At 40.1% G+C, this 12,376-nt stretch overlaps 1 protein-coding gene across 4 annotated transcripts in view; it reads right to left on the reverse strand.

Moving 5' to 3' along the window:
• The window catches only part of PARD3B (par-3 family cell polarity regulator beta), a 394,022-nt gene that overhangs the window by 94,726 nt on the left and 286,920 nt on the right, over positions 1 to 12,376 (reverse strand). For all 4 annotated transcript variants that reach the window (XM_074548315.1, XM_074548314.1, XM_074548313.1 and 1 more), the window contains one exon: positions 2,491 to 2,601. In XM_074548315.1, coding sequence (XP_074404416.1) covers positions 2,491 to 2,601 — 111 coding nt within the window. The remainder of the gene's footprint in view (positions 1 to 2,490; positions 2,602 to 12,376) is intronic.

Consider the following 12,376-nt stretch of genomic DNA (forward strand, 5'->3'; position numbering starts at 1 on the left):
TTGCAGCTAGTGAAGTCATAGGAGCAGATGATCTATGGTGTGAATGTGCCACAAGGTTTTCTTTGCCAATATGTGCATTAAAATCTTGGACTTGAATTACATTATAGAATTACTAAATCTTGGGACGAAGCTATAAAACTTGTCTTTACTGTCTTATTGAGCATCATCTTTAGGTGAACAGTCAACAACTAAGCAAAAGGACTGATCTACATTCAAGTCAGGTAATGCCTCCTTAGTGATTTTAATCAATTTCCCAAACAGTTTTTACCCATATAGGAGAAGTAGCTTCTTTATGTAATTTTTCTCTAACTAAAATAGAGCCTCTTCTATTTTATGACCAGCTCAAGAAAGGTTCAGTAGTAAGCCTGTAGGCAGTCTAATGTGGACAAACACACAGCCATGATCTTACTTCATTTAGAAAGTTGAAGGAAATTGGTTGTTTTTATGGCACATGTTGCATACCTTTGAGGATAACATAGGGCAATTTTCTTCGCTATTTTTCTGGGCTTTTAAAAATTTTTAAATTTGAATCCCTCAGAGATATAAGATATACTAACTAATACAAAAGTGTGATATTCCTATTCTTGTGCCTTACAGAAGAAGAACCAAATAAGTGAGTTAAAAATATCATCTTGGTTCATCCACTTCTCAACACACCTGCTGTTCTCCATTTCAGTCACAAACTCTTCCAGGTCAAAACTGAAATCATTACTAGAGGAACCAGGATGATGAAGACATTCAGCTGCCAGTTTCTAATGCAGCCGTACCAAGTTACTGTCAATCAGTGACTGTAATTAAAAAAAAGCACACAACTCTAAAGAAATATTAGGAACAATTATCTTGTGTCCAATTGGAATGTTAGACCTCTAGACAGAAGGGTTCATTCCTTCCAGCCTGCCAACATTTTAGTAAATGACACTGGCCCTTTAACAGATGGGATACATGCTTCTTAGCTTGCCAGGATCCTAATAAAAGACACTGGCTTCTTTAAAATGAAGGACACATACCTCTCAAATTGCCAGTATCCAAATTGGGAGTCAGCAGTTTAATATAAAGGCACTCATCAATCTGGCAAAAATCAAGGACATGGCACAGAAATTTTAAAACAAATGGTACAAAGTTTCTCCTGACACTACTTAACTTAGATGAACTAAATACTTAAGCACTGGCTAAGCATATCCAGTAGCAGTGCTGTAGTAACTAGATACCTTGCTAGCTTTTAAAGTAGTAAAAATTAGCAGCAGACTTCAAGGGTTTGGAAGGACTTTCTTCCCCAATCAAATCCATTAGTTACCACGTATAGGGCTGACCATGCACTGCATGACTCAAATGAAAGCAGGGTGTCTTTTCCCTGGACACTAAGCAGTACCACAAAGGCTGACCCATGTGGAAACACTGCACAAAAGGAACCATTGAATGGAATGCTTCCATTCTCTCCCCCAGAAGCAGGACATTTCAGTAAAGGAGAGACACCTCTGACAAGTTTTCTGGTTGCACTGACAAAATGTATTACTACAACTTGTAAAGTTTTACAACATCTGCAGATACTTCTTGAGAGCCAGAAACTATGGGCTCTTCAACTTTTCTGATAGCAGCCATCAGAGGGAAACAAAGACCTTTTTCAGCATATGAGGTACTTCTGGATGCGTTGGAGAAAGGGAAAGAGGAGATTTCTGAACCTTGCTGACACTGACAAACTGTTTCCGGTAGCTGAAGAGTAGACATGGGGAATAGCAGAAAACTGTAAAATCTCTTAATCTGGAAAGATAAGGAATTCACTAAGACCAGGCATAGAAAAGTGTATTTTATGAACAGGACAGACTCCCAGGTCTTACCTCAGAAATATAACAACACCTGGCAGGCACTCACACAGATTCTTGCCTTGCCCCTCTTGCCTGCCACCCCACTGCTGCCAGACTCCTGCCTCTGCAGACTGATTTGAACCATCTGAACCTGCTTTCTTCCAGCTGTTTCCTCAGCATATTCAACATTTGTTGCATATGTATTTCTGCAACATGTGGCTTATCAACCAACACTGTGCAGAAAAGAACACACCAAAGTACAAAAACTACTATCTGATGGCACAGCCAGCTGAAGCCAAAGAGGTCTGAAGTGCTAGAAAACAATGGCAGAAATTGTCAGGAGAGAAGGGAGGAGGTTCTTGCTGTAGAGAAGCTAAGGAGAAAATTACTAAGTCAGCTGGCTTGGGAATGGGCAGAGGTGAAACAGGATTTGAAGGAACTGATTTTCACCAGCTAAAGCAGAAGCTGGGATTTGAATGCAACAGTGAAGTTCACAGAAACTGCAGAACAACAAGCTCCTGTCACACAGCAGCTCTGACTTGGCCAGGAGCAGCCCAATGCTCTGGTTTGCCTGGAGCTGACTGCAGTGGGCATTGTCTGGGACAGGCTGGCTGGCTGTTCCTTCAGGAAATCCCTTGCTCTGAGATTTCTCACTTGATGAACAAAGATGCTCCTGCCATTTACTCACCTTTCACGCTCATCTTTCATTTTTTCCAGCTCCTCCTCTTTAAGCATGCCTTGCTTTGGAGTCCCCTTCTGATCTGCTTTACCACTTTTATCTTCTTTCTTCTTTCCAAATCTGTTAAAGATATCAAAGAAGGAGTCATGAGGAAATAATTACAGAAGAAAAAACAGTACTTATCTATCATAAACCACAGAAATTTTAGGCAATCAAAACACTGAGTTTTTATCTTAGTGACTCATAAATTTCCCACATTGGAAGATATGGTATGAGTATTACCTGGGCCATACGCAAGAGGAAGGACTGGTTACAAATTGATTTGGACCCTGTACTTTTGGAAGCTATAGCTTGAAACTGAGTTGAAAAGCCCTGTCAAACCTGAAGTGCAGGGCATTGCAGAGCTGAAATATTCCATGGCACATTTTAAAGTGGCTGAAGGCTCCTCTTGCCACATGACAGCTCTCTGAAAGTCATCTGCAGTGGCTGTGGTGTCAGCACCCAGACTGGGCCACCATTTTGCGCTTACCAGTAACTACTGTCTCTTATTCATGACGCCCCAATTTTAGCATTTGTTCTTTGTTTAAATGAGGATGCAATCAGAAAGAATAAAATCTTGCTTTGTTCTAAGAGTACAAATCTAGACAGTTCATAAGAGCTCTTTTTTAAACTTCTGGGGTTTTCTTTCTGCCTAGTAATATATCATCATGCAATATTTATGCTGTGAAAGTCCTCCAGAGTCCCCAGTGGGTTTGGGGCTTGCACTGTTGTTTTATACACTGTACAAATATGCATACCAAGTCTGCTTTACCCAGCCTACAAAAGGTGGCTGAACTGGGGAGCTGCATTTAATTTCTGGTGGAGTTAGACAGAATACTGGGGTCAAATATGCTCATGAATTATGGACCAAATAAAAAGTTTAAAAACCTCCCCTCCTCTGCACAAATTTAAAATTCTCAGTTTCACAAGTAAATGATCAATCTGTATCTTCCAGTGCAAATTAATGTGTCCTTATATGCATGACAACAATGTAAAGAAAAGTAATTACTAGATTAAATATACAATATTTATAAATATCACAAACTAATTACTCTGACTCAAAATCTCAAACTCTTCTGTGAAAGTCTGCAGCATTGCCCCTGTGATCTTTCTTATACCCTTTTTATTTTTCATGTCAGCCCAAACTGCCTCAAGTGGAACAGCTGAACTACTGTGACTATACTTAAGCTGTAAATCAATGACTTTATGCTTCTCCACAGACAAAAGCAGAAATTTTGCAAATAGTCAGGCTTGTAAGATAATGATCCAAGTTTTTTGTGAATTTAATTAATAATTCTGAGCTTGTAGTCAAATGAAGTGACTGGGAACTCTGCAGCAAGTTTTCCAGACAATAAGAACTTGGTTAGAAAGGGAATGATGGATGTGAGAGACAGACACATAGCATGTGGTACTAATCAAAAGGGCAAATACTACAGGTAGTAACATGAGATGCTTTATAGTGCCTCTGTCATGGACTGTGCTGGGGAGCAGAGAGCCTCCATGGTTTTCTCTTTTTTCCTATGTGCTGCTGTAGAGATAGATGGTGTCTTGCATTCTTTGAGGGATGCTTTGCTCAAAACACACACCTTGTCTACAAACAATCTTCAGATCTTTTTTCATAGTCCCTACTCATTTCAGCACTTCCAGAAATACAGAATATACTTTCCACGCTTTTCCTGAGTGTAGAGCAGCAGACATTTCACTGCTTCTTTCTGAGTTCCAGCAGTTCCAAGAGACTGGAGTCACACACCCCATGAGAAGGTGGTGGTGGCAGTGAAGGCAGCAGTCAGGAAACACAAGAGAGACAGAGGTTGTACATAGCGTGAGGAGAAACAAAGTAAGGTGGGTGCACAGGTATGAAATTACCCAGGTGAAAAAGAAAAGCCAAATGAAACTCGGCATATATTACTCTCTACAGAGATGCTGGGCAGCCAAACAAGAAATCACCTGGGTATGAGCACCAGCAGGCTGCTCCTGAAACACCCCTGCTTTCTGACACTTGCTCATGCTGGGAATGTCTCACTGCAGTTTTCTCAGGAGGCCATATTAACACTTGCATCTTGGTCATAATCCAGCTCTGGTACTTTGTTTATATTCAGGCTGCCTGCTTTTCTCTCACAGTTTCAATTATAGGTTTGTGGAGTTTCATATTCAACTGTAGCATGTATTGATTTTGAAAACATTATTCTTGGGCATTTTGTATTGCTGCAGGGAGTTGAAGTTGGATATGTTGCATACTCAGGAGAAATGTAAAAAACCCAAGTCTTTAACACACGTCCTTTCAAGTCTAGATATTATTTCTTGCTTACTGGAGAAATACATTTTAAATAAAATAAAGTGACAATTTTGATTGCAAGAACTGCCAACATGACAAACCTTACAAAAACAGTGCTGTTTGCTGGTAGAATTGCTCCTGCCATAAATTTGGCAAGTTTCAGTGTAATTATAAACTGGGAATAATGAGTTGGTCTTGACGAAAACAACTTTTGTTGTTGTGCTGCATTGAAGGCAGTGTGGCCAGCAGGCTGAGGGAGGTGATTTTGCCCTTACACCCCACTTTCATGGGACCCCATCCTGAGTGCTGCATCCAGCTCCGGGGGCCTCCAACATACAAAAGGATGTAGAGTTGTTGGAGTGAGTCCAGAGGAAGCCACAAAGATGGTCAGAGGGCTGAAGCACCTCTCCTATCAAGAAAGGCTGAGAGAGATGGGGTTGTTCAGCCTGGAGAAGAGAAAGTTCAATAAGGAGAGATCTTATTGCACCTTCCAGTACCTAAAGGGGGGCTACAGAAGAGATGGACAGGGACTTTTCCCAAGGGCAAGGAGCGATAGGACACAGGGGAATGGCTTTAAAGTGAAAAGGGGTAGGTTTAAATTAGATATTAGGAAGAAATTGCTCACTGAGCATGGTGAGGCACTGGAACAGGTTGCCCAGGGAAACTGGAGTTGCTGGAGGTGTTCAAGGCCAGGTTGGATGGGGCTTTGAGTAACCTGGGACAGTGGAAAGTGTCCCTGCCCATGGCAAGGTGGAACTGGTGATCTTTAATATCACTTCCACCCAAACCATGATATGATTCCATGACTATTTCTTTGCAATTTTTTGCTTCAGATAGATTTGTTTGGGCTTAAAATTTTGACTTGTTATGCTAAGTATGCAGCATGTAGCTTAAGGCTAGGGAAATATTCAGATGTAGCTTTTTTTTTGGCCTGTTCTGCCCATTGCTAAACATCCATTATCTTATTATTACTATTTTTCATTCTGTTCTCTTATTATGTTTTTCAGCTCAACAAAAATCTTGCACAAATATTAGAAAATAAAAGCACCACAACATTTAACAGCATTAAGAAAAGAAATATACACAGACAGCATTAAACCCCAAAGAACCCAGGATTATCTCTGCCTGAATTTATACACCCTGTCCTAAAAGTTATGGTCTGCTCACTGAAGTGTTCTAATTGCCATAGGCTTCTGATGATAAAATTAACTTCCAGCCATTGTAATTTTGCATGGGTTTGTGAGGTTTAATAGTCTCTGCTGCTTATTGGAACAACAAAAAAAAGAGGTAGTAAGAGTACTTGCTGCATGATCAGATTAGGTTTGATCATATTATCAATATGAGAGCCTCCACTGACTTCAACAAGAACAGGATAAAATCTATTGTCAAATTATACTATGGAATTAATCAAGTCCATATTAAAATTCTATAGAAACTGAATGGCTTTAGGATTTGAAAATGCCAATTCTCCACGCAATGAATAATTGGACTGTGGTAAAATCTGCCTTCCATATTAATACTATTGTCAGCAGAACAAAAACATTACTGAAAAATTGTATGGTACACAAATTTTTAAAATGTCTGTTTTGCTATACTGTGCACAGTGAAATTTGCTTCAACTTAATATCTGATGGATTCATTACTCTGAAAAGCTTTTATAACAAATGGAGAAATATAACTAGAAGAGCTGAAAACAAATGGATCAGCTCTATTTTCTCATTCTATAGCCATCTATAATCAATTTATGTCAAATGAAGCCACTGGTCATTGCAATGACAGTAAGGAAATAAATCCATGCCTTCCCAAGTTGAGTGAATGCCCCAGTTCTTTGATTATTCACTGTAAATGCCTGGGAAGCACAGTTAAAGATGTTACAGCCCTGTTTACCTTAGTATACTTTTCAGTTGGGAAAGTTAATATTCCAACTACTCAGAGCACAGCTCTCCTGTAAATAAAAACATAAAGGGTTTTTCTTTATGTGAACAGATATTTGAGCGCTTCGTGCTTTTGGGAAAAGCCCATATGCCGCTGCTGAAAATATGCTGTGCAAGAGTGAAGCATTATCCGATTCCTATTATTTTCAAAGGGTGCCCTGCAAACAACTGAAATCATTCCCCTCAGAAACATTAAGGAAATAAAGTCTCTGAATACCAAATGTATGTTGTCTTGCAGTATTTATTGCCATTCTATTTGCTATAGCATTAAAGCATATGTATGCTTCTTTCCAAGGATTCTAAGGGATAAAAATGAAAACAAACCTACTACAGAACCTGCTCTGTTATTACTTGGGATAAATGTCTTGCATGCAAGACCTAAAGCTGTGGTCATGGCAACACTTCGTTTCCGTGTGGAGCCAGATCTCAAATGTGTTGATATTTGCTTCAAGGATTAAAAAGCAGGCAGGTCTATAGACTCAGACTTCTAAGCAGCAGAAACATCTGGTGGGTGGAACCTTGAAAGCTGCTTGCTGACTAAATTCAGCAATTTGGATTTCTTAGCTAATGCAGTTGCCCGAGATCAGGAGGTTCCACCACAGCTAACAAGGTACATAATGGAAGTACAAACATCTGTGGGAAAATAATTCAGAAGAGCCTACGACACAGTCAAGCAAGGCACAAATCCTAACACTGTCAGAAAATCTTGACATCTCCAGAAATGATTTGTAAAAAACCAGAGTGATTTGTAAAGTACCTATAACAAAAGCTCTGACTCTAAGTCATTTCACAGCAAAATGGGGAAAAATGCTGAGATTATTAAAGCAGGTCCCTTATGAAATGCTAGAATTAACTCTTAAAATTAAATTTAAATGTGAGTAAGAATGAATAAGTGAGAAAGAAAGATAAAGATACTAATAAGGTATGATTTTCAGGTCCACACAGGGACTATAAAAAGCTTATTAACTGCCACTACTGCGGTGTGTTTTAAGTTATTTTATCACTCAGCTTTTACGGTAGAAGAAATACTCTAGAAGCAGCGCTGTGCTTTGATTAATTGCTTTCATACATACACTTTTACAGAGTATTAAACATTGCTGTAAAGATCCTTAGTGAATCAGACTTGATGGTGATTACAGGCCAGGCTAATTTCACATTTATGTTAATAGCAGCATTAATGAAATACATCTTTCACATTTTTAGTGGCTCTCTAAATACCTAAAAGGTTTGTTACTAAATGTTTACTTACTGGGCAGAAATGTGCCATTGAGCATTACACCATTGGGATCAAGAGCTTTGCAACAACTAAAAAAACTACAGAAAGGAAAGAACCTGTTTTGGTAAAACATGGAAAAAGGGCAGCTGAGTGCTGGGGGGCTGTGGACAGGAGGGGTTAAGCATCTCCTTGCCTGGTCCTCTGCCAGCCCCTTGCTCCCAGAGAGTGGATCCCATTCCCTCTGTGGAGGATTTAGCCCCAGCAACATGGAGATGCCCCTCCCAGTGTCCAACACACATTACAGCAAAACCTCCTCATGACAAAGCCTTGCCCAGGAACAGGTTTTGACCCAACCTCCCTGCTTTAGTAGGGTGAAAGGAAGGTGCCAATAAGATGATGAACACAGGAGAGGGTTATTCCAGCCCCTGATGCTCCCTGCTCCGGGGTGGGGAGTGCCTCCAATTCCGGGACAGTGCTCCGTACAACACCAATACTGCTGGGTAAATTGGAAAGGGAACTGGAAAATAAAGAGGACAAAAAGGACTTCTAGTTTGATTTGGAGAGGCTTGCTTGCAGGAAAGACTTTTGCAGCTGGGCTGCTGCCTCCCTGTTCTCCCACTAATAGGGCTCACTCCCAGGGCAGCAACAAGGGGAGGCCAGCAAAAGAAGAAGCTTTCCATGGCAAACAACAGGGCAGCTTAGGCAACCAAAACCAGCTCCCCTGCAAAGGGAAAAAAGGACCTAAACTCTGATTTATTACATCAGTGGAAGCATGGAACAAATTGTCCAGGTGTGCTATTCTACAATTATTATTTGTGTTTCACAAATGCAGCTGAACTTTATGAATGTGAGAATCCTCATATTTAGCTATCTTCAGATTATTTTCAGAGATATCCACATTATGCTAATACTGTGATCAGAGTTAAAATTATTATGATCAGCAGGAAGAGGGAAGTTATGCAGAAGTTGCAAATACAAAAAAATCCACCTTATTATGCTCCTGTACATAAAATTAAGCAAACAAGTGCCATTTTTGTATTTTTAAATTTATTTTTTATTTACTGTATCAGACTGCTGGAGCTAGACTAAAATGACTGAACTTCCAGAGCCAGTCTAATGGGAATAAAACTTATCTTTTAAGAACTCTGATTAAACACAACCTCCCCCCACCCGTTTATTTCTTTGATGCCCAAATTAGCATCTTTTCTGCAGCACGCTGAATTAATTAGTACAGTGACAAAGAATTAGTCCAGATAAGATCAAAGCTGAAACCATATTTATCTGGAATTTGAAATTAAGAGCAGAGAGTATTAACCCTCAGCACTTCAAGGAGCTTTCCACATGGCACACTTAGTAAGACTTCTGTGAGTTCATTCAAAATAAATCAACAGTGCAAATTTTTTCCCCACTGAAGTTTTGCTAAAAGGAAAATAAATTTGCCATAAATTCTGCTACAATGCGAAACTGCCTTTAATGCAGACCCTGTACATGCTACTCATTATGTAACTTGTAGGCATCAGTAGAACAAAGCAAACAAAGCTGAGAAAAGATACTTAATCACATTTGTATTAATGCACGGATCATCACATTGTTCACAGGCTTAAGGGCTACTGAAAGAATTCCCAGCATGGAATCTGAAAAGCTGCCTGCTGTAACACCTCACAGGTAAATAATCTATAATCTTCAGTGGAGAGGGTCACACACAGAAATGAAATGTCAAACAGAAGCCCTAAATTACACACTGAAGTTTAAAGTTTACTTTTAGAGTGTCAACCATGTGGACAGCAATAAAGGAAAATCTTCATTTCTGGTATCACTGCCTGAATATTATCTGTTTCAGTACCAGATAAGACTGGATGCTGTTTCCCATGTGACATGCAGGAGGCTGATCTTTTGCCTAGAAATTGCAGAATGGAGGCAATTTAAATAGCACCCTCAAAATCTTCTCACCCATCTTTCCAAAGCCTTTGAACCCCCCATAACCTTATTTTTTAAACACAGAACTTGGTCTTAAAAAGACAGAGGTGAGTTACTGTAACTCACTCTGATAATTAGGTACTAGGAAATTCTTACCAGCAGAGCACTCTTGTTCATCTGTACCATATGCAAAATCTTACTTGTGCAGTATAAAAAAATGAACCAAAGACAAAACCCAAGGGAATGTGATGGCACCCTAAGACTTGACTCAGGCCACCTGAGCTCAAGTGTAAACAAAGTCCATCTACTGAACCAATGGAATAGAATAACTCTCATCAACTACTGTGTCAACCTAGACAACAGAAGGCAGCTGTGAAGAGTCATCCTTCATACTTCAAGGAGGTTATTTTTAGAAAACATGCTGAGGTAGTCTGAGTCCTGGAGGTGGCATTTATGAAAGGGGGTCACTACTTCTATTATCTGACCACTTTACATTGACATTACATTAGACATTTACAATAGACATTTACATTACTATTACATTGAAATGGTAATGTTCAATGCCAGCTATACACCTGTTTCCATCAAATGATGTTTTAATCATCCAGTGACCACATTGCTAGTCTTTTTGGTGATGGGAACAAAAATTCAGCATCCTATGTTACATATATCACAAAAGAAAAGTCTGCAGTAAACAAGGACAGCTGTGTTTTACAGCTTGATCAGAAGGAGGAAAGAAAAAAAAATCCATTTACGGTCTGTCCAATGCAACAAGCACTGCCCGTTTGTCCACCAGACTGTGGAACTACCCTGTACCAAAGTAAGAAATTATTCCTATATTATTCCCATTCCCTGCTTCCACAGAGCAGCAGTTATTTCCCCCTCCTGGTTTCCCTTTACAAGCATGTAATTTCTTCTGAAGCAAATACTAATTCTGCTCCAAACCGTGCAGAGAAACATTGCTGCACCTTCCCTGTAAGGGCTCTGTTAATGGCAACCTGCCAACCCCAGGGGAACACGATAATCCCATCCATGTCTTGAGCATGGGAACTCCACATTGAAAACAAAAGGAAAAAATCAGCCCTTGACTCTGCTTTCTTAATCTCCATTCCATAGTCTCAGGAAAGGGAAAGGGAAAAGAAGCAGGCAGGCTTGCTATTAATTTTTCTGGATATTTGTTATCCTTTTCCATGCAGCAAAATATAAATGCAGTTTCTGACTGAGCTATTCCTCTAAGGTGCAGTCATGAAGGCAAAGTAGGAGATGCAGAGTGGCTGTGCAGTCTGCTGAAGCTGCAGCAGCTCCTCCAGAACCACTTGCTGACTTTGTGCTTTTCAAAATCCTGCAGTCAAGTGAGAGCCAGCACACCTCTGCCCCAGCAACACCTGCAGCTGTCTGCAGGTAGCTGAGAACCACTTAGAGGTGGGACAGGGAAAAGATCAATTGAAGGGAGCTAAAGGGTAGCTCTTTGGGTGCTAAACTTGACAAAAAAAAGGGCAATGAATTTTTTCTTTTGTTCCAGGTTTTCTTCTGTGCTGGGTATCTCTTTTCCTTATTACCAGCCACATGACCCCAGACTTCAGTAAAGTATCAGCTACATGTGTATGTATATGTATTATGCATGTTTGTCAGAGAAGGACTTTTCATTTTTCTCATGTCATAACTCTCACGGTATTCACTGCTTTTCTTAGCATTTTAGCTGCTCATGTACTTCATGAGAATCTCCAGTTGCACTACAAAACTTTTTGCTCAGCCCTCTTGGCTATGGAAAAACAACATAGAACTGTGACATTAACAGAACTGCAGATACAAAACTCATGAGGCAAATTAAATACACGACATTTGCAAAATGAAACTGAAAACCTGCTACATTTGCACTCAGAGCCATGATATTTTGAGGTGTCAGACTTGCTAATCATCTCACCACTGCAGGGCTCACCTTCTCACAGGCCTTCCTCCCCTTACATGTCACAGTGGGGATTTGTTGGGGCTTATCTGACTTTCATGAAGCAAACCTGCACACTGCAGGTTCCAAAAAGATCTCCAAGGAAAAAGTCCTTGGAATACAGAGGACTCCCCTCCCTGTTTCAATCAAGACAACATGCCAGTCTTCATGAAGGCTCCATTCTGTGACTTTAATTAGTAGTTAATGTTGAGCATATATCATTATATCCATTCCAGTACGAAGAAATTGAGTCACAAAGGGTAAAAATTATGTGCTCAGTTTAAAAGGTCCTATTCTCTTTCTCTTCTGATCAGCTCAGAGCTATGATTCCATTACTACTGCATATCCACCTGCCTCACTTTCTAGCCCATTTGCTATGATGCTTTTCCTCTCGACTACATCCCCATCTCCTTTAAGTTCTTTCCTCATCCGTTTCCTTCTCCCCAACACACTTGCTCTCCTCCTCTTTGCTCCACACTCCTTTCATATGCTCTACTGCTGCACTGCTACAGAAACAGCTCTTTCTGGGGATTTCTGCTGGAGACTGCCCAAAAGGAATGCGTCTTGGG

Source organism: Zonotrichia albicollis, chromosome 10 (assembly GCF_047830755.1).
Source record: "Zonotrichia albicollis isolate bZonAlb1 chromosome 10, bZonAlb1.hap1, whole genome shotgun sequence".
Classification (NCBI taxonomy): domain Eukaryota; kingdom Metazoa; phylum Chordata; class Aves; order Passeriformes; family Passerellidae; genus Zonotrichia; species Zonotrichia albicollis.